Raw genomic sequence first — 22,755 nt, 5'->3', positions numbered from 1 at the left:
AATTGTTAGCTGCTAATTGTGTTAGGATTTTATCACCTTTTAATTTTTTTGTAGTTGTTAATTACTGGTCTTTTATTGCGTTTGGTCTTGGACCTTAAATAAATTTTGATTCATTCACTACACAGATTATAAAAACCATGTCAAACATAAACAACATAACATCAGTAAAAACAGTAAAACAATATGAGCCAAACATAGAACACATGACAGTTTTAATTTCTCATCTATTTACTATATTGTTTTAACTTCTATCACATTAAAAAATTACACAGGTAATCCTGTTTAACAACTACTCAATCAGGGATTTTTAAAGTTGCAATGGTGCTGAATGAGTGGTATTTATGACTGGTCCTTGCAGTTCCAGCCATTCAAGCACCTCCCACAGTCACTGGCTTGACTGATGACGGTTGCAGCATTGTATGGATATGTGATTTCCATTTGCAACCTGCCCTGCTGGTTTCCCAAAGCAAAGCAACAGGGAAGCCAACAAGGAAGGTCACAAGTTGCTTTGGGTAGATGGTTTGCATTTTCCCCCTCCCTGCAGCAGCCATCTTTGGCTTCATCATGATAGCCCTTTATCTCATCAGCTGCCCATGTACCCTTTCCAGCCCAGCAGCAGCCACCCTAGTCCAACCATGCTGGTGTTGCATCTTGCTGTGGACACCCACTTGGCAGCAGACACTTATTTGCCTCCTGGGCTTCTTGCAAGCCACCTGGGACTCATTTAACAATTTGCAATCCTCATTTAACAACAGCAATAGGGAATACTGAGACTGCTAATTGTTAGGTGATATTGCACTGCATCACTTAGCAAAGGAAATCCCAATTCCTATGTTAATCAAGATATACCAGTAATTTTTTTGGCAACCTTAGGAGGGCTCTGGAGTTGCCACTAAAGATTTCAGTAAGTCCCATGAGGTTTTGCTGCCACGGACTGCAACTCTGCCTCAGATGGTATGGATATTTCTAAGATTTTTTGCTTTATCTTTAAAAATAGCTTGGATGGCCATAGGCATCATTAATCTTAATTTAGGTGAATAGGGAATGCCATTTGCTTCCCTGACTTTTACAAAAAAGCCCCCATAAAGCATTTCTGAATCACGCAGAGGCAATTTGTCTTATTCAGTGGGGTTGGTTTTGACTGGCAGAATTAGAACTTCTCATGAATTCAGTGACTAATGGATTTAATGGTATATCTTTTCTTTTATTTCCCACCGACGATAATCTGCCATACTAATTATAAAAAGTTATAAGATTATTATTTAGCCAGTCAAAACTAGGTTGGCAAGGCTTGATCCCTTTTGCTTCCTCTCGAAGCATAGATTAGGACATAACTTTAATATAGAACTTGCAATTCTTGTTATCCGGTCTTATAAGCATCATAATAATTGGTCTCTGAAGAAAAAACATAATTTTACTAAGGAGCCCTGTTATTCAACTTCCAAATTTCATACTCAACAGCAGAAATGAGACAGAAATCCAGGGTGATATGGTAGAACAAATTCAACAGGGTCACATTTTGAATTAAGGGAACTAATCTAACTCCTTTAGAGGGTGAGATACAAGTGCAAAGCAAGGTTAATTCTACTGCCTGAAGGAAAGGACATGCAAAGGACATACAATGCTAGCAAGGAGATGGAGTTTTTCAGTATTCCTGAGAGTACTTGACAGTTTAAGAGGTCCAGGGTGAAATGTGGGATAACACAATACAGTTTTTCAGGTGTGGGGGAATGCTATAATTTCTATTCCAGCATCTGTTGGCTTAAAGCTGTTGTTTCTCAAAGAATCTCTTCAGATTCTTAAGACTGTATTAATGGATAGAAACTAAAAATAAACATGAGACCGTGATGCAATCTGTTGTTAAAAAAAAGTCAGTAAAAGAAAATAAAGGACTGATCGAACCTCTTTCAAACATAGGGAGAAAGTTGGGAATAAATAAAATAAAGTCTGGGAAAGAGAAAAAACTCAAATAATATAGAAAAGCAAGAGAAAGATTTGAAGCAGTGATGAGCTATTCAGCTAAATGGTCATGGTCTAGTACTAATGTTTCTCAGGCAGCTGTGGCTGGCATCTTCAAAGGCAGAGTGAGCTGCTTTGTGGTGTACCTCTCTTGACAATTCACTGGCAGCTGAAATGAGCTGACTGGATTTTATACTTGAACTTGGCAAGCTGATCTATGGTCCATATCATGGGAGTCCAAGAAAGCTGGTTTCCAATTGATTTCTTTTTTTGAACATCAATCATGATTTTCTTTTGGCGTGTTAATGGATCTTGATGGCTTTTCTATTTTAGCCATAGAATGAGGCTCAATATTGCTTCATTGATGCCAGCTGTGAAAATCTATACTATATTAGGTGTGCACGCACACACACAGAGACACACAATTTAAGGAAAGATAAACTTAAGTAAACATCCTCACTCATTATTTCTTTCTAAAACATATTTTATCGGTGGATGTAATGACTTAGGAATTATTTGTTTATACAACTAAATAAAAGAACACACAATGTAAATATTTAGTTAAAAGATTCTTCAAGATTATGGATTACTGTATAAATTTTCATCCATTGCTAATTCCCATATTTTAAACTCCATTGATGTAGTTAAGCTTTGCAGTGTTTTCTTTTTTTAAAAATATTTTTTTTATTAATTTTCTAATTTTATATTTAGGTATTTAAAAAGCAACGTGGTGGCTGGGTTAATCAATAGTTCAGTAACATACAATTTTTTTTAGTACAAATCTGAAATTATAACCTCAAATATTTCCTCTCTTTTTCCCTTAATATCTACTATCTCATATTTAAGCTAATGCAGTTCTTATTATATCAACTAAATAAAAACATCATTATTACATTTATTAATAATTTTTTAGCTTATACATATCTTAATTACTTTTACATTCATTCTTTACATTCAATCAATGTCCTGTTATTAGTTTTTCCCAATTTTTAGTTTCCCATCAATATTCAAATTCAGCGTTTGATATTTATAATTTCCAGGTTTTAGGTAATCAAAGTTTCCTTTATCTCAATTCATAACAGAATCTAATATTCAAAATACATATCTTATCTTTGGGATATAATCTTGTTTTATTTCCTAAAAGTTATCTATTTTCCCCCATCTTAATCATCTAATTAATAATACAGTATCCCCTTTAATAAATCAAAGCCCATTATATATATTGTCTGAGTTAATCAATAAAAACATATTCATAATATTTTTTTCTTTTGGGTCTAATTTTTAAGTATTAAACAAATAGCATCCTTATTTTTGACTAATTTTTAAATATTTTAAATTTAATGACCAAAATTTCCCTTATCTCAACTTCTCCCTTTGACCCTGCAGTGTTTTCTTATAGTAAAATTGGCAGCTCATATCAACACTGAACTAATTTCTTGTATTATACCATTTTATGCTGCCTAGGAAAGATGAAAAATTAATCAAATCAAATGAATTATTAAAGATATTATATATTTTTTCCATTTTATTTGAAAATCTTCCAACCCAAATGTATAACTGCATGGACATTGTCACCAGAAATGGCTATACATAATGATTTGATTAAACTCCTTCAGCATGATGACAATAAGTATTATAATACAGTTTTACGGGAGAATAGTACTATAAAGAATAGTACTTTTAATATCAGGGAGAAATGATATTGCTTTACAAGCTGAATATCTAGCACTAACTCAGTAAACCTGCTTTGAGATCTGAATAATATGTGTTACTTGTCTTAAATTGAAATAATAATAAAATTAGTATAATTTTTTATTATTATCTTTAAAGTTTGATGTAGTGGGAAAGGTGCTGACTAGAAACGACACTTGAGTCCTAACCCACCCCCAGGGATGCAAGTTGGTTGGGTGACTTTGGACCCATCATTCTCACTCAGCCCAATTCACCTCACAGGGTTGTTGTAGAGAAAACAACAACAGGAGGCAGGAGTATTAGGTATGTTTACTGCCTTGAGGTACATATAAAAAGGCATAAAATAATAATAATTATAATATCTCAGGTTGCTATACCTAAATCCTTTTCTATACTTTGTCTAAGCCTTTAACAACTATTTTATATAAATAAAGATTTCCATGCCATATACAAATCAGTTAATTAATGTGAATTGGAAACATTGAAATAGGAATACAAATTAAGGAAGAATAGCAATTCAAATTGCAGTTTTTCTACTCAGCAATGACAAAGAAAAATATTGCCCTGATTTAAGTCAGGAATATGAGATTTTTTTTTGCTTTTCTTAGAATGATGAAAGGAGTAGTGTGACACAAGCTCCAACTCTTGAATGTGCATGCAATGTCACAGCACTAGTACAAAATAGGATCGGTCTGTATCATTCCTTTCATTATTCTGTCCCCCTATGTGACTCTGCAGAAGCCAGTGATCAAGAATACAAAATGTTCAGCCAAAATATTCAGTCCTCCATGTGACTGTAGAGGAAAGAAAGAATGATGTAATGCTTTATAAATGCATTTCTCAGCAATGGCAATCCCAGTTCCAACTGCCATTGTAAAGTGCAGATAATCTCTATTTTATTTCTAATAATGTTTGGAGAAATATTGTATGCCTTTCACTTGGAAGATATCCAAGCAGAGCAAAGCAAATAGCAATAGCAATACAGTAGCACTTATGTACTGCTTCACAATGCTTTACAGTCCTCTTTAAGCGATTTACAGAGTCAGCATATTGCCCCCAATAATCTGGTACTCATTTTACTGACTTTGGAAGGATAGAAAGCTGAGTCAACCTTGAGCCACTGAGAATCGAACTGCCAAACTGCTGGGAATCAGCAGTCAGCAGAATTAGCTTGCAATACTGCATTCTAACCACTCCACCACCACGGCTCTTGGAAATAAAATGTTTTATTATGTTTTGCATAACACACTAACACCATATAATACATGCCTATAATTTAATTGTTTAGGTTTCTTTTAGGAATAAATCCAGATTTATTAGGAAACAATTATTTATAAACATTTTTAGCTTATAGGTTTTTTCATCTTGATTTAACAGTGTAATAGGCTTATGCGCTGAGCTTTTGTGGACATCCTTATTTGGTTAAAGAATAACAAAACACACCTTCTTTAGTTCCACAAGACAGGAACTTATATGTAACTTTGTATATAAATAATATTTATTTGGTATGCATTCATTTTTTAAAACTTTTAAACAGTTCAATGCAGCCTACCAGTTTAAAATGTACTATTTCAGCTTCTCTTAATTGACTAAATAAATCTCTATGATCATCTATTAATTTAGAGTTTATCCTGCAATTTGTGAACTGAATATATTTAGAATTATTACATATATAAATAGAATAAAATGCTATAATTATTCTGTATGTTCTTTTGTTTACTTAATGGAACTTGATTTTCCTTCCTATCTACTAGCGCCTTACCATTATGAATAGAATAGAATAGAATAGGAATAAAAGAGTAGATATGGAAGGGACCTTGGAGGTTGTCTAGTACAATCCCCTGTACTAGGAGAAGCCCTATACTATTTCAGACAAATGGTTGTCCAGTCTCTTCTTAAAAACCTCTAGTGATGGAGCATCCACAACCACTGGAGTCAAGTCATTCCACTGATCAATTGTTCTCACTGTCAGTAAATTTCTCCTTAGTTCTAGGTTGTTTCTCTCCTTGATTAGTTTCTATCCATTGCTTCTTGTCCTTCCTTCAGATGCTTTGGAGAATAGGTTGACGCCCCTTTTTCTTTGTGGCAGCCCCTGAGATATTGGAACACTGCTATCATGTTACCTCTAATCCTTCCTTTCATTCAACTAGACATACCCAATTCCTGCAACCTTTCTTCATATGTTCTTCATTCAACTGTATTATTTTCTTGGAGGAATTTTATAATCCTTTAGCAATGCTGTCTTTGAGCCAAACATTATGTAATAATGAGATATTTAATCTCCATTTAAAAGGAAGCAAAACTGAGATCATGGATTGAAAAAACCTAATACAATTGGAGCATTATCAGAAATTGCTGTTGTTATAGCTATACTCTTGCTTAATATATGAACCCTGAATGAAATTAAGATGCTATTGTTGAACAGATTTGATTTTTAGCTGAGTACAACATAAAATCTTTAATGGAAGAGTTATTAATTACTCTATGCACAAGAATGGAAGGATACTTTAACGCCCACAATGAACAAATGGCTGCAAAGTTAACAGAGATGGCGAAATTGACTGATTGCTATTTTGTTTCTACTTGGAAACCACTATTGGACTTTGTGCTTGAGATGGAAACAAATGAAAAGAAGTGAAATTTTGATTTGGGATTTTGCTGACTAGATAGATTTGTTGTTATAGAAATGGCTAATATGTATAACTTAAGGCTGTATGTTATTACATCATCCTACTGTGCCAAAAAGTCAATGCTTTTCCCTTTCTTTCCCCCTTTGCCCCATGCTTTTTCCTCTTTCCCTTCCTTTCCCCTATTTTCCATTTTTTTTCTTTGTATTTTGGTATTTTATATTTTGGCAAGTTAATAAATAATTGAAACCAAAAAAGAAAACTGAAATGAAGGAAAAGTTGATCAGGATCAGTGTGAACTCAGAATGAAGACTTCAGAGCAGAAGAGTGAGGGTTGGCCTTAGATTGGAGGCGAGGCAAAGTGGAGGACAGCTTCTTTGGATTTGAAGGCTTCTCTGCTTGCTGATTTAATGGTGATTAACTAGCCTTTCTATCCCAACATCTATTTCTATCTTGGTCTTTCTGCAGAGAGCACTTGTTGATACACATTTGAATTGCATTCGGAGCCTGGAACAGCAGTTAAGGCAAAGAGATGGCAACACTTTCCAAAAACTCAACTCTCAACTTCAAAATCAAGAAGTTCAGTTCCGATCACTTCATGGCACTCATGGTGATTTTTTTTTATTTCTAGTCCAGAGAACAAAGTATTGACTGTTAGGTTTGAAACCAGCTTTACTCAATTGATTTGATCCAAAGTTTGGAACTACAAATCCCAGAATTAGATACCCTGGGTGGAAATATTGGGAATTGTAGTTGCAGCACATCTGAAGGTACTTGTTTGGAGAATGCTGCATTAACCAAAATGTGACACTGCAATTTGGGAGAATCAATTTTGGAAGCAAGAGTACAGGATTAAAAGGACTGCAGATGATTGAGTTGCATCAAATATAGGCAGTAATCATAGTTCATGAAAAACAGTTGAATGTCCAAAGGGTTCGTGAAAGGAGATATGAGCAGAAATAGGTCAGTGCTCAGATTCCAGAGAGGCAGAAGATGAAGTCGGATAAATTAAGGGATTTGTGTGGTGAAATATGTCTTTTGAAGTCAGATAGTATTTTCAGACTGTGAGGTCAGGTGACTATTCAGAAGCTGGACCTAGAGACTTCCAGTAGTACATTCACATCAATATTTATTTATTCATTTATGCATAAATAGAAGTAAAATATATAATAAATTATAATATTAGTATCTTCCATTTTTATTGTGCAACAATCTTGACATTTAAAATAAAAAACAATTAAAATGGAATTAAAAACAGTAATACTTAAATATCCAGTAAAAATGTAATATAATTTACAGACATACAACACAGCTAATAACATATAACATAAATTCCTTAAAATCTGCCAGTGTATTATAGTGTTAATATCCAGTTGAAAATGTAGAGCAATGCCAATTATTCAAAGAGCTTTGTGAATAGGTACACTAAATTGTAAATATAATGGAGGTGTTGTATGCAGATAAAAAAATGTTGCAGACTGAAGAGGAATTATGAAATCACCATTATGAGGCCAATGACTTCTATATGAGTATTTCTTCTACTGGATTCAGTAATTGTAGTTGGGACCATGTCAATCCAAGACCTGATACCAGATTTCCACCTGATTATCAGTGTAGAACATTCTTCATTCTGGGATCCTGTGAGGATGAAACATGGCCTGTACCAGCAAGAGTTCCACAGTTACGTTTTTAAAGTCTTGGAAAAATGGAGCAAGTATATTGATAATTCAAAACTTGATATGTCAGGCTGGCATAGCCCAATGTGTTTCCCCATGTGTAAATGGAGATTATTCACATTATGGCACACATACTTGTCAGCCAGTAGGTGGTGCTATGATTCCTTGAAACTTGGCTGTGTGCAGGATAGTAGTTTCCAAAATATTGCCTTCCCTTTGACCTTTACTTGCTTTGAATTCATAAGAGAAGCATAAGGAATACAGGAAAGGGACAAAATGGTTAATTGGTGAATACAGACCAGTTTTCTGGATGGTTTTACCTATTACCTACTCACTTTTTGGAGCAGTGTTCCTGCTTTTTCATAGAGGGCAGCTGTCCATCTCTGAGAAAATCTGAAATGCTTGTTGATCCTGACAATATAGCGTTATGTTATTAGAGGCATATCAGAATGGAGGCTTAGCTTCTCAATTTATGGGTGCTGCATTACAAACAGATCTTAGCAATTGCATGGTCAAACCCTGTAATGGAGAATAGCCAATCTATTTCAGACCAAGGTCCATAACTGGTCTTTGAGATGTATGCTGCAGGCATGCCAACTACCTTATGTAGGGCAAAGATAAAAATTAAAGATCTTTAAATTAAATTCAAATAAAAATAAACTACCCCATAAGTTTACAGTTTAGAATGGGCTCTGGAAGCTCTATGTAAGCTTTGGGGCCTGAGATCTGTTTTAGTAAGAATACAGTTATAAGTTGGCTGAAGCACCCTTTAAAGGTAAGGGAAAGCAAGCTTGAAAGTTCATTTGTGTATGATAGTCCCACTTGAAGATTTGCCTTCTGTCACTTTCTTTCTTTGGTTCCAGCACCTAGCAGTGCCACATATATTCTTTTTAATTTCCCATATTTTTTTATTTTGGCATCGTCTTAGACAATGTAGAAATTAATCAGATGGTTAGCTGTACCATTCTTGTGATATTTTGAAGGCTGCCTGCACAGCCAGATGGACTCACTGATAGAGAAAAGGCTCCAACAGAGCTTTTTCCTAGGCCCATCTCAATCTGGGAGCCAGTACTGTCCAGAACTCTCCAAATTGCACAATCTGCAACAGGTCGTGCCTCCATATCAATAATTCTTTATTCTCTGCCTTTTCTTCCTAATTTCATCATTATGAATATTTAAAATCAGTAACTGAAGTCAGTAAGCTGACTATTCTGTCATTAATTCTGGCCTACAAGTTAGAGATTAACCACAAGTCTGCTTTCATATTTTGAAGTCTGGCCAGGAGATATCCTTTTCCTAGTTTACAATGGCTACCAAAAATTGTTATTGCGTAGGGGTTATTTTCGGAAGCTCTTGCCCCAGTATTGTTGTGACAAATTATTTGCCCTTAAAAAAAAGTACAAGGAGTCTTATTTCTATGCAATTCCAGTTCTGAGGAACTCAACATAACAGTCCTTCATCATTTTGAGAAACAATTAACCCTGCCAGTCTGTCTTCCATCCTGTGATCTTTGATAATGACTTTCTCTCTCTCTTCCCACCTTTTTTACTCTTTCACAACACGCACCCCCCCCCATCCCTAGTACTGGATCGCTCAATAAACTGGCCGAGTTCACGGAGCCTGGAACAGGCAGAAGCCTTGGAGGTTCAAAGGCTGGAAGTGGAGCTTGAGAAGTCAAGGCAGGAAGTCCAGAACTGTCAGCACCGGGAAGAACAATTGAAGGCTGAATGTGAAAGGTTGCAGGCAGAGGTGAAGCAACTGCAGGAGACCAGGGCTCAGGTACTTCTAACAGGATTTCCCTGTACTGTTAGTTAATATCTTAGAGATCTTGTTTGAGACATTTAATCACGTTTATAAAAAGATCAAGGCAGTTTAAAATATTATTTGTAAAAAAAACTCTAGATGAGTTCTCAAAACATGAAATTGGTGGAAATAGCAAATACAAGTAGTCCTCAGCTTACAACCATTTGTTTAGCGATCAGCCAAAGTTACAATGACACTGAAAAAAGTGACTTACAACCGGCTGCCCCATGACCATCTCAGTATCCCCACAGCCATGTGATTAAAATTTGGGTGCTTGGCAATCAGCATGGGTATTTACAATGGTTGCATTATCCTGGGATCATTTGTTTGCAAACTTTAAACTGGCTTCCAACAAGCAAAACCAATGGGAGAAGCTGGATTCGCTTAGTGGCTATGTGATTCACTTAACAATTGCAGAGATATGTTGAAAAAGTTGTAAAATTTGGTGTGACTTACTTAACAACCACCTTGCTTAGCAATGAAATTCTGGTCCCAATTGTGGTCATAAGTTGAGGAGAACCTGTAATTTGGAAAGAATTTTTTAACAGTATAACATTTTGGGGGATGTCCATGGTGCAAACTGTTTGATATTGAAGGTTATTTAAAATACTCTTGGAAAATCCTGAGGGTTGTATTTTTCTGGGGTTTTGTGACTTCTGGGTATGAAAATATCTGAATCCTGTTAGTATATCTCCCACCTTCAGAATTTAATATGATAGGAGATGGTCTTAGCTGATAATTGCAGCTAGATATGTTATATGCAAGATATTTGCTGTATGAGACTATGCAATTGAATTATTCTCATCCTGCTAATTAAAAAATAAATGTAACTGAGATAGGAATTTCCTATTACCTGCTATAATCCCAGAGGTTTCAATGAGGAATATCCATCCCTGGCCGTCTGTATTCAAGCCAGTGAAACTAGACCACATTATACAACAAACAAAAACTCTTGTCCTACTTTATGGGAATATCCTGCATCAGTGATTCTCAATCTTGGCAACTTTAAGATATGTGGCCTTCCCAGAATTCCCCAGCCAGCTTTGCCTATTGACTTTTGTATTCAAACTCTTCAACCATTCCCTGATTTTCTGAAAAATCTGCCTAAAGTTCTTCAGATATTTTCCACCTACTCATTTAATCCACTATCATGGATTAGTTAAACACATTGCTTATATAACTTAAAGGTGCATTTTTTTTCTTTAAAAAATGTAGTAGCAGAGCTCACAGGTACAAATTAAGAAATATAAACTTCCTGTTCTGTATTTGTAATATCTTACTTGACAGCTTTAATTTTTCTAGTGTCCTGGTTGGAATGAATGTTGTACATCTAAAGCAGAAAGAAGTAGAGAAGATGCTGTAGTCTTTCCAAGCAGTGACATCAGACAGGGCGAGAGGAGTCAGTCTAACACCAGCAGCATCACAACACAACCCCCATCACTTGTCTACTTTTCTCCAGAAGAGAGCAACTTGTGATGTAACATTGTTTCTCATTCCAAGGAAAATTGTATTCCCCTGTGGATGTTGTTCACCTTTTCTTATATTGTTAAATTTACAACCACCAGCATTCTTCAATCCTGAACATGCTGGCTTGGGAATCATAGTAGAGACCATTCAGAGGACTATAGGCAAAAGCTTCAGACATGAAAGATTATGAAAGTCCAATTAAATTAATTTATTGCTAATCATGTCTGTGCCCCTGAATCTTCTCATCTAACAGTTAAGGGATTAGATAAGGGTCAACATAATTCAAGGAAGATTAAATTTAGTTCATTTGTGGCAACATAAGGTTTATATGCTGATCTCTATTTTAACTCCAGCCTGGGTTCTACCACTGTCTCTCCTACAATAGAAGAACATTTATTTTAGTCAAATAAATTAAGTCCCATTTTCAGGTTGTGGCACTCAGTTACTGAATTACTGATTAAAACACATGAAAATCACTCATATTTATTGTATTTGTTAAATAAGTTTCCCTTTTTTAATACATAGATATTTCTTATTTTATATAAGATCATTAGGATTTAATTCTTGTTACCATAAATAGTTATCTAACTTTCTTAATAATATATTGATCAATATGTCAAATAATAATATTTGAGGGATGACCACAAAGATAAGGGGGTCAACCTATTTTCCAAAGCACCAGAAGGCAAAATGAGAAACAATGGATGGAAATTAATCAAGGAAAGAAGCAACCTGGAACTAAGGAGAAATTTCTAATGGTGAGAACAATTAACCCATGGAATACCTTGCCTTCAGAAGTTGTGGTGCCCCATCACTGGAGGCTTTTTAGAAGAGACTGGACAGCCACTTGTCTGAAATGGTATAGGGTCTCCGGCTCAAGCAGGGGGTCAGACTAGAAGACCTTCTATGTTCTATATATTATGATTCACCAGGCTAGAAACAAATACTGTTAGTTCTACTCCTCCCTTAGACATAGACCCAACTGGGTGACTTTGGGTTAATCAGTCTCAGTTCTAGGAAGAAAGCAGTGGCGAATCACTTTTAAAAATGTTGCCCAGAAAATTGCACGGGCATGCCCAGGCAATAGCAATTTGTGAGGACATGTTTTTTGCAATGATTTCAGACTCAAATTAAAATTTTAATGAAGAACTTTAATGGAAACCACATGGATAAAAATCAAATTGAAATAGTGCAAATAAGACCTCATTTATTTTATTTACAAAATGGAGCTTCCCTCTAGTTGTGTTCCCCTGGCTTGTTGTACTGGGGATTGTGTAACCATGAGTATATATTTATAACAAAGTTTGCTCTAATTTTTCTTAGGATCTCGCAGCTAGTCAGTCGCAAAGGGACATGGCATGGGTGAAGAAGGTTGGAGATGACCAGTGAGTGCCATTCTTATTAGTAGATAATCATGTTTAGTGGGATGGTATTACCTTGATGTTCAAGTGCCAAACTGTCAACTTGTGAAATCAGATGTATTGAGATTTGATTGACCAAGATAATCTTGTCCACTGTGATAAAGCTCCAATTCTAAGAGGTTAATAGTGGCTGTTGCTTATCACAGGAGTTCGAAGTGCCAGAAAGATTCCAAAAAGTTATTTATGTGAGTATAGGTGGTGGGTGCACATAATTATTCAAGGCATTTACATTTAGATCTTGCCTTTCTACCTGATAATAGCTCTCCAGCATTGCTCATAATAAAAAACAATTAAATTCTTTGTGTATCCATTTGCAATTGGCCAATGAAGAATTCCATTCCATTTTCCTGGACATCTATGAAGGCTTCAAATATAATGACAGGTCTATAAAATTCCTCAAATACTGCTCTTCAAAAGATGTCCTACTTATCAATCAAAGCAAAGCAGCTTTTAGCTGCTTTGATCCTCAAAGGTGTAACTCATCCCAATATCTAGATAATTGAGATGATATAGCACAGCAAAAATAAAATGATTTTTATTATCTTTAAAAAACAAAATTCTTATTACAGGGGTAGTACAGAGATTCTCATCATACTACATGGGATAACCAACTCATTTATACAAAAATGCTGTAATGGTTTTGTAAAGAAAGAGCTATGAAAATGTGAAATCTTGATTTCTCTATAAATAGAACTTTGAAGAATTGACAAGATTCTTTCATAATGGCTTCTTTAACTTTTTTGCAACAAACCAACTTATTTGAACTTTCATATCCTTGGAAATCTATTCTTTCAGTATCTCACTCACTAGCTAGCTGAGAGCAATCTAAGTATTGTACTATATATTAGATAAATTATTTTGTAGTCCCTAGGCAGAACAATATAAATCTTACTTTAAAAAAGCTGTATCTGAAAACCAACAAGGAATGTTTCCCCAGTATTTTCTGATGTGGACTTCAAGGTAATCAATCTTGAACTAAGGAATTCAAAGGCCAATTTCATAGCAAAATAACAGATTTGAAATTTTAGGCATTTTAAGATTTAGATAGGTTTAATGGATACCAAGTCTCTTATCATGCTCCATATGCTATTAATCAACACATCAGTGAGAATATCAGTGTCATCATCAACAACTGTGTTATAAAAAAACATAAGTAATTATTTTCTATCATTTTTCCTATCATTTTAACAATTCCTCTTCCCATTTATTCTATTCCTTCTATTTATGTATCTATTTGATTTATATCGTCATCCATTTCACATAAATGATTCTGGACTGTTTACGAGATTAAAACAAATCTACCCACCAAATAACTCTCTGCCACTTAAGGATGAACTGTTAAATCATCTCACTGTCAATAGTAGCTGAACTCACCTAACCTCGGACCCAAATACCTAGAAAAATGGCCAAGGTGTCAGTGTCTTGGGGAATGTTAACAGGATTGGGATAATATACCAAAGATTTCATGAAATTGCAGCCTGTGAAAAATGTCACAATAACTGTGTTACTTTTTAAATAGCCATAAAAACCTGTGGTTTTTGTTGTAGTAACAACACAGCAAGTTTCTTGGCTTTGGAGATTCATAGAGTTGAAACAGCATCCTGTATTTACCAAAACTAGATCTCCTTATGCCCTTAACTGATAAACTATCATTTGTGGGGTAAATGTTTTCTGGAAAAGCAAACTTTATTCCATTAAAACTTATGCTGTAATAAGTTTTTTTAAGGGGCAACAGGCTGAATGGTTTTGCTATTGTAAGCCAACAACAAACCATTTGAAAGTTTGGAGATATTTTGACAGTGATTTCAGTTAGTTACACCATGTTTCATTTGATGCTATCTTTCATGTCTTCCAATAGTAATTTTCATGTAAAATGGAAAAAGAGATGTATGTTTAATCAGTAAAAGACCAGCACCTTGTATTGCATTTTTTTTTTACTAAGCACACATTTCTTAAAAATGACATTGTTTGAATGTACAAAAGAAAGTATAAAGCACAACTATGTGGAGAGTAAACACATACCTTCAATGCAGGATTTTAAATCTGGGGTAGCAGATACTTTACATCTAAGTAAACTGATATTTTTGCCTACACACTTCATACATGATTAATCCAGAGATTTTCATGAACGAATATATGTAATCAGCTTTTTGGTGTACAGCACACTTTAGTAAAGTGCTTGATATTCAATCTTTTTTCCTCTTAGTATATTAAGCCAAAATGGGAAAACTAAGAAACAAATTCAGCACTTTTGTGTCACTGTCCCCTTTGCCATATTGCATTTCTGAAGATACTAAAGATGATAGCCAGACCTTTTAGAATGTGCAGAAAATACCAAAGGAAAATTTTGCTGAATTGTATCTTAATGCAACACAATTTCATAGTCTTTAAATAGCCCATTAATTTGTTAAAAACAGATTATTCAAAATATTGTTTCAAGTTTCTCGTAATTGACTTAAATCTGTAAACTATACGTTATATTATACGTGTATGTGAAAGTGATACTCATCATTTGTATATAAAAAAATATGAATCTGGAATTACGCAATGTTCTATATCAAGATAATAAAAATCTATGAATTTCTAATGGTGCTAATATATCCCATTGTCTAGGCAATAAATGTTTTAATGGAATGTATTGCTAGTCAGCAATTGTGGACAATTCAAATTGCAACATGGTGAATTTATACCATTTTTTTGCACATGAACTCTAAAATGATTTTTTTCCTGCTATTTGTAGAGTTGTATTCTGTGGCAATTTCCCATAGAAATAGCAATCAGATTTAAATTACCTTCCCAATCTCATACAGTTATGCTTTGCAACCATTAATTCTGATAAAGTAGCTCACTGTTAGTCAAACCAGGAACCTGGCCAGAAAACTAAGGGGTTCAAATAATAACTTTTTAACTGGCGATCACTTAAATCCCTTAATTTCCACTAGAAAATAGAGGTCAAAATATTAGCCAATTAACAGTTGAGAATCAAGAAAAATCCCACAGAAGCTTTCTCAGTATCTTATCAATGTGTTTAAAGTATGTGACAGGTATTAAAATACGATTCTTTCCAAGGGTATATATTAATTTGAATTAACATTCATTAGAAAGTCCTGCAAATCTATATGGAATTATGATTCATCACACAACCAGCCAGATGTTCAGACTGGATTTGGCATTTTTTGTCCACCTATCAAATCCTTCCCAAGGATCTCAGATAGGCAGATGTGGATTATTATGTAATTATTATTATCATTAATAGTTATTACTCTCCCATGTAAACTTATAAGATGTTTAACTATCTATTGTTGTCAATATTATCTTGAAATTTGCTTTACTTGTTAGTATGTTGAACTTAGGCTTTTGCTTTTTTTAAAAAAAAATCTAGCATCTTGATTTGCATGTTCTTTTTAATTAATCAAGGTCTGACGAGGGAAAGATTACAGAAAAGGGGTGTGAAGTGTGAATTTAAAATGTGTCAAAGAGAGCTGCTGTAACACCTACCTTGCTCTTTATTTGTGCTGAGTGAGAAGAAAGGCCTCTGAGCCATAGATTTCTGAACTCTGCTTGGAAGCATGAAGGGAGAACAGAGGTCCATAGTTTTGAATGAACTGTAAGTAGATTGGCTCTGTTCTTCCACAACTCTATAAAAAAAGAATAGCTTAGTCATCTGCCTGACTCAGCTGAAATCTAGTTCAGAGATTAACTTAGGATCTGAAAATACTCATGCTTTCCTTTCCTCTTCTTTACTTTTTTCCTTTTGTTGGATCTAGGCTTAGTTCAATTCATACGGCACTCTTGGCACAATCATACAGATAACCTCTGGCTTATTAAAAAGTGTGTTAATGCATAATTTTGATGGAGGTACTTTTGTACGGTGTCACAAGCTTGCTGTTTCAATTTGATATCCAAAATCAATTTACCAATTAAAGCCCAGCCCATCACTGATAACATTTGCCCACCAATTAGAGATTACAAAATCTGTGCGCTCAAACACCCCCTGAGCATTTGTTCAGTGGTGTCTGGTTCTTGCTATGACTTGCTTCCTCCCCTCAAAACCAAGCAAGAACTGGAATGGCTGTTTTCTTTAAGGTGGTATCTGTGGCCTTGAAGTTGGATGGAAAGGCACACATAAATGATGAGAATGGATGTGGGTGTAGAAGTATGTTTGCATATGTATAAGAAAGGCAGAAAAAAAGCAAAGCTTCATGGGGCAACCATGAAGAAAACCAAAGGACAGGGAAGTATGAAAGAAAATGAAGTAAAAGGACGAGCAGAGTGAACTGGTGCCTTTTGCTCATATTCATTCTTTTTGAGTAAATATAAAATTCATAGAACTTGATCCAGTAATTTTAATCTTTCTATAACTATTTTGTAAATATTCAAGTGATTTTCTATTTTACCCACCATTTGACATTCTCCCCAAAATAATTGAGCTGCTACCACTTACGATCAAAGTGTGCCAGAGGAAGAAAAAATAAAGACATGGGAGTAATATAACACCCAATAAATTATTGGGGAAGATTTGACTTTCAACTCAAAACATACTTATTTAATTGTATATATTTGAGTTCTACAAAAAGCATATGGACATATTCTTATCTTACTGGCCTTCATGTATTCTGATCTCTCAAAAACCTTTTTGCATAATATTAGATAGAAATGTCTTTCACAAGGTGGAAAAGTGTCAGTTATTCAACAGTTTGTTATAACAATTTTCATCCCCATATTTAGCAAAAAAAAGTAACATCTAAACATTTTATAAATAGGTTACAGGTCCTTTGATGTCTGAGGCTGTGGCAGACTAATTTTGAGCAGCTGTAGCAAATTCCTCAGGATACCTGCGTTTATAGAAATCTAATTTATAATCTAAAGCAATATATATTCAGGAAGGGCACACTTTGTTGTGTTTCAAGTGGCTGGTCTGTTTGTTCTTTTCAACTCTTACTGCTATTGTTTGACAAAATATTTGCAAGGAGCTTGATTAAAAATCCAATTTCCTCCATTCTATAGTATTCACTAGTGAAGGGGAAAAGCAGGCCTTGCCAAAAAGCAAACAGATACTAATTTGTATTTTCCTATGGCACTGGGATTAATGACCAGTGTGCTACTTTTTAACTTAGTTTGTTTTAAAAAGTCTCTCTGGTAATATATTCACCATTCACTTAATGGTTAGTATAGTTGCACTGGGAAAAAATCATTTTAGAAACACTAGAAAAAAGGCACCAGGCTAGAAGCCAGGAGACTATGAGTTCTAGTTCCTCTTCAGGCATGAAAGCCAGCTGGATGACTTTGCACAGTCCCTCTCTGTCCCTCTCTCTCTCTCTCTCTCTGTGTGTGTGTGTGTGTGTGTGTCCCTCCCTCCTCCCCTCTCTCCCCAACCTACCTTGCAGGATTGTTCTTGTGGAGAAGATAGGAGGAGGGCAAAATGGATGTTTGCCATCTTGAGTTATTTACAAAACTAATAAAGGTGGGATATAAATAAATAATAAATAAATAGCAAACATATGTACTAAAACCACTAAAAATGGATTTTTTTTAAAAAAAAGGACAAGAGATTTTTTTAAAAGATGAAAGGACCTGCAATAATAAAAAGGCCTATATCAGGTTTCAACAAGATTACACAACTACAGTATAATGCTATATAGTATAGATGCAGAGGAATCTGGAAATAATCTTGAATAGTGAGAGTCAGGTGGTTGAGACACTAGGCTAGGAACCAGGAGATTGTGAGTTTTTGTCCCACCATAGACATGAAAGCCGGCTGGGTGACTTTGGGCCATTCTCAGTCAGCCCAAATCACCTCAAAGAGTTGTTGTGGAAAAAATAGAGGGAGAAAGAAATATTAGGTTCACTGCCTTGAGTTGTTCATAAGAAGAATAAAGGAAAGATAAAAATATATAAATTCTGTGGACTGATTTGACAGTTACTGAAAGAACTATTGCTTGATCTTGAAACAGATAACTGCCAGTTTGATACAGTCTTTGCTTAGCAGTTTCAGTTCTAGTTAACAGAAACGTATTAAATAGATTTATGTTAAGAGTTAGGAATATATGTATGTCTTTCTTTTCCAATTCTTCTCATTGAACTAAACTCAAACTAACCTGCATTTTAGATTACTGTGCCTGGGATTTCTATTTCGTTTACTTATGCCAACATGTAAAATATAATTTTCCCATACCTCATGAAGTGTGAACAGGCATCCCTTGACATTAGGCAATGTTCAAATGAACTGGATCAACTGTTTACCAAAACAAAAATCAAGGAGACAAAGGGTGGGTTGATAATGACATTCTACCCATAGTGCCCTTAACTGCCTACAACCCTAGTCAATTTTCCCAGTTTGGCCCAATAGTCATGCTTGCTGGAAATAATGGTTATTATAGCCTAACACACACACACACACACACACACAAATAAAGGGGCTGAGGATTACTGTGGTAAGGATTAAATCTATCACTTATAAAAGCCTTCCAGAACTGCACTTTATATTCCAGCAGCATTCAGCAAGTACAATGGTTGTTTTTGAAATACAGCTGAAAGATAATGTATCTCTAAGTTTATTTTGGATGTCAGACTGACCCAGGCACGTAGAAGGTCGTAATGCATGCTGTATGGAGTAGAAATCACAATGTGCCTTTCATCACCAGCCACCACTGACTCATTCTATGGTGATTGGGCTCATTATTTTAAACCATGATTACTAGCCATTGTTTATTCAGTAAACAATAAAAGACTATTTGGTTTATTCCAAACCAAGAAAAAAGGGACTCTTTCTGATGTTAAGAAACCAAATCAGTAACCAGAGGGACAATTTTAAATATTGGTTGTCTATAATTTGCACGTATTTAATTTCATTTTATTGAATGTTGGTATGATGAGTCAAACAAAGCAATGACAAAATAAAAATTACAGAGCCAGTTCAGAATTCTAGAGGTCTATTTAGCCTAGCATTCTGGTTGCAATAGCACTGTGACAAGTGGCTTATGAAGATAGGTCAATAGATAAACACTATCGGATCATAATTGATGGTTATGTCCCTTATTTCTTAGAGATATGTCATATATAGAGACTGAAGATTCTCTGAGAAATGAAGGGTTTTATTTACTATGATGGATATATTGTCAACAAATACAATTGTCTCAGCTTTCCTATATCTATGATTGTTTATCAGATTTGATTTTTAAAAAGTGCTTCAGAGCAGAGAGAGACATACATAGAATACATGTTGGCAATTCTTTAAGGCAGCCATTTACCTCTCACCAAAAGCTGTAGCCAAAAGGGATGAAGAAGAGTGTTGCCTGATCTGAAATACTTTTTTCTGTCTGAATTTCTCTCTGTTAAATTTGTTGAGAGCATGGTAGCACAGGGCGCTATGAAAATTGTATCTGTAAAAGTGTTATGATAGCTCATTCATACATGGCAGTGAAAAGTTGATAGTGTTGTCCAGTGATATTAGCATGTTCTGAATTAATTTGGTGACCTAATATAAATGTACAAATAGACCTTTATGAAATAAAAAGGTTTAATTCTGAATAAATTTTCTGAACTCAAGAGGGTGAAATGGGAAAGAACAAAAACACACACTCTAAACTATGCCAGTCCTTGAGAAGAAGAAACAGCCTTTTTGGCTTTCTTGTAATTGGTGTTCTTGTAACTGCAGTTCCGTTTCTTGTCAATTATGTTTTTTCATCGCTTGGCAGTAGAATGTATTATTTTTTTTTAGGTGCCAATTTCTTTCATTTTGGTCTTTTGAACTTCTTGAACTAGTCACTTCACTCCCAAATCTTACCACAAAGAGGCGGAGAGAATTATTGGTTTTAATCATGTTCTCCTTATTCATTGCCTTTTTCTTCCTTTCATTTCTCTTTTTGGAAAATAAAAATGCAAAGTTGGGAGGGAGGGAGGGACTCTTACTGAGCATAGTGGAAGTGAACTGGTGATGCTGCAAGTGCCAGCTTGAAACAAATACATCCGTTCTGGTTCTTTACATGTGAGTGGAAATATTAAATTTCCATTTAGTTTTATTTAGGCTATTTTTAATATGATTACTATTCTAAAACAGTATAGAATGTCAAACTATCATTAAATTGCACACATAAAGAGTGCAATTCTGTAAGTAAAAGTAAATTCTATTGATCACACTCATCTTATTTTCAAGTAAGTGAGCATAAAAATGCTCTTAAAATATTTTTAATTAGAGAAGGTTGTATTAAAAAAAAGTGGAACAAAGTCAGTGAATGAAAATATCAGTGATTTGAAATACTTTCCAAAACCTAAGTTTTTATTTCACAGTAGCATGAATGGAAGGAGGAAACTGGGCAGATCCCATATGGATTGCACTCCCATTATTTGGATTCTAGCACTTGGAAAGATATCCCAAGTAAATGAGATGTATGTAGTAGCATTGAGTTTATTACTGATAGAAATCTAGATAAATCTCCCTTTTTTGCTAATTGAAGCACAAGAAATAATAATTTGTGGGCTTTATATATTGGATCTTGTGCTGTTTGTTTGCTCTGTAAGTTGATGAAATAGTTTTTGTATAGGGAATATAAGCCTTATGCCATGGTCAAACTGTTAGCTTTTAAATATAATTTAAATATAATTTTTCATAGATTTTTCAGAAGTAACTATTCAAAAGGTTACTGCAGATTCATTATTATTCCCATTTGATATATCAAGACTGAGTGAGGGCAAAAGTTTCCAAGATCTTTCAGCAAAATTGAGAAAAAGGGATTAGTTTTAAATCTGCATTTTCCAAATTCTACAGCAAAAAACCCAAATATGCAATAAATTCCATAAACTAAACATGTAAAATGAAGCAGGGTGAGGGAGAAAATCATACTGATGGTAAATCCTTTGCTGATATAGAAGAAAGTCTGAGCAAGTTTAGAACTGATTAATATTTGGAGGGGGCAACACCAGAAAAAGTCAGGCTTCCATGCTGGCTTAGAAAATTGAAACTCCATTCCATAAGAAGGCAGCATCAAATAACTTTTATGCTTTTGCCATAAAAGGTCCATAGATGCATCCATAGTCATCAAAAATCAAAGTTGACTTCAATTAGTCTTTACAGTGTGAAGTGCAATTCTAGAAATTTTAGAAACTAACCAAGGAGAGAAGCAACCTAGAACTAAGGAGAAACTTCCTGACAGTTAGAACAATTAATCAGTGGAACAACCTGCCTCCAGAAGCGGTGAATGCTCCAACACTGGAAGTTTTTAAGAAGAAACTGGACAGCCATTTGTCCGAAATGGTATAGGATTACTTGCCTGAGCAGGGGGTTGGACTTGATGACCTCCAAGGTCTCTTCCAACTTTATTATTATTATTATCAAATCTTGGATGTTTGGTAACTTAAAGGACCTTAATCTATACCTATTCTTAATATGTTGATACCATTTAGCATGCATCTGTGCATGTGGCAGCAGGTTTAATCCAAAACGGCTGAGTGTGGCATAAAAATCTATATATTTATTTATGTTGAATTTGGACATTATACGGAAAGGGCAATAATTTAAGAAAAGCAATAACAGAAATACAAGTAAAGTAGCTCATATGTAGTTTTTAAAACCATTTTTAAATTGTAGAAAATGGCAAACAACTCCAAAGCATAAAGCCTAATAACTAAAATAAGAAATATGTTGGTGGAGTACTAGAAATGTAAGACAGCTTTTGATATTCCATTAGAACTGAGGCTATAATTTAACTGAAGACTTCCAATTCCAATTCCAACCTCACTAAAAATTCAATGTAATACCTGGCAACACTGCTGTAAGAGATTGATATAGTAAAGCAATAGGGCTATTTCTATGAATAAAACCCAACAATATACAAGCTCTCTTTTTAGAACTCTAGCAATGTTAAACTACAATAGAGATTTGATTTTATATCTATATTTATTTATTATATTCAGTGGTGGGATTCAAATATGTAAACAACCAGTTCTCTGTGTGGATGCTACTTCCAGAAGTCCGTTCTAGGCCTGGGCAACAAAAAAAATAGCTACCGGTTCTGCCGAAGTGGTGCGAACCAGCTGAATCCCACCACTGATTATATTACCTTACGATAAATAGGAACACATTAAAAAAAAAACCTTACAATTAAAAAAAAA

General features: G+C 34.7%; 1 protein-coding gene across 1 annotated transcript in view; it reads left to right on the top strand.

Moving 5' to 3' along the window:
• Positions 1-22,755, top strand: part of TBKBP1 (TBK1 binding protein 1) — a 48,677-nt gene that overhangs the window by 9,026 nt on the left and 16,896 nt on the right. Inside the window, exons 4-6 of the mRNA XM_029283059.1 lie at positions 6,747-6,888; positions 9,537-9,733; positions 12,548-12,609. Of these exons, the coding sequence (XP_029138892.1) occupies positions 6,747-6,888; positions 9,537-9,733; positions 12,548-12,609 (401 nt within the window). The remainder of the gene's footprint in view (positions 1-6,746; positions 6,889-9,536; positions 9,734-12,547; positions 12,610-22,755) is intronic.

The sequence above is a fragment of the Protobothrops mucrosquamatus genome, unplaced genomic scaffold, assembly GCF_001527695.2.
Source record: "Protobothrops mucrosquamatus isolate PMUCROS unplaced genomic scaffold, P.Mucros_1.0 scaffold10, whole genome shotgun sequence".
In the NCBI taxonomy this organism is placed as follows: Eukaryota; Metazoa; Chordata; class Lepidosauria; order Squamata; family Viperidae; genus Protobothrops; species Protobothrops mucrosquamatus.
This window is presented reverse-complemented; position numbering and strand designations above follow the sequence as displayed.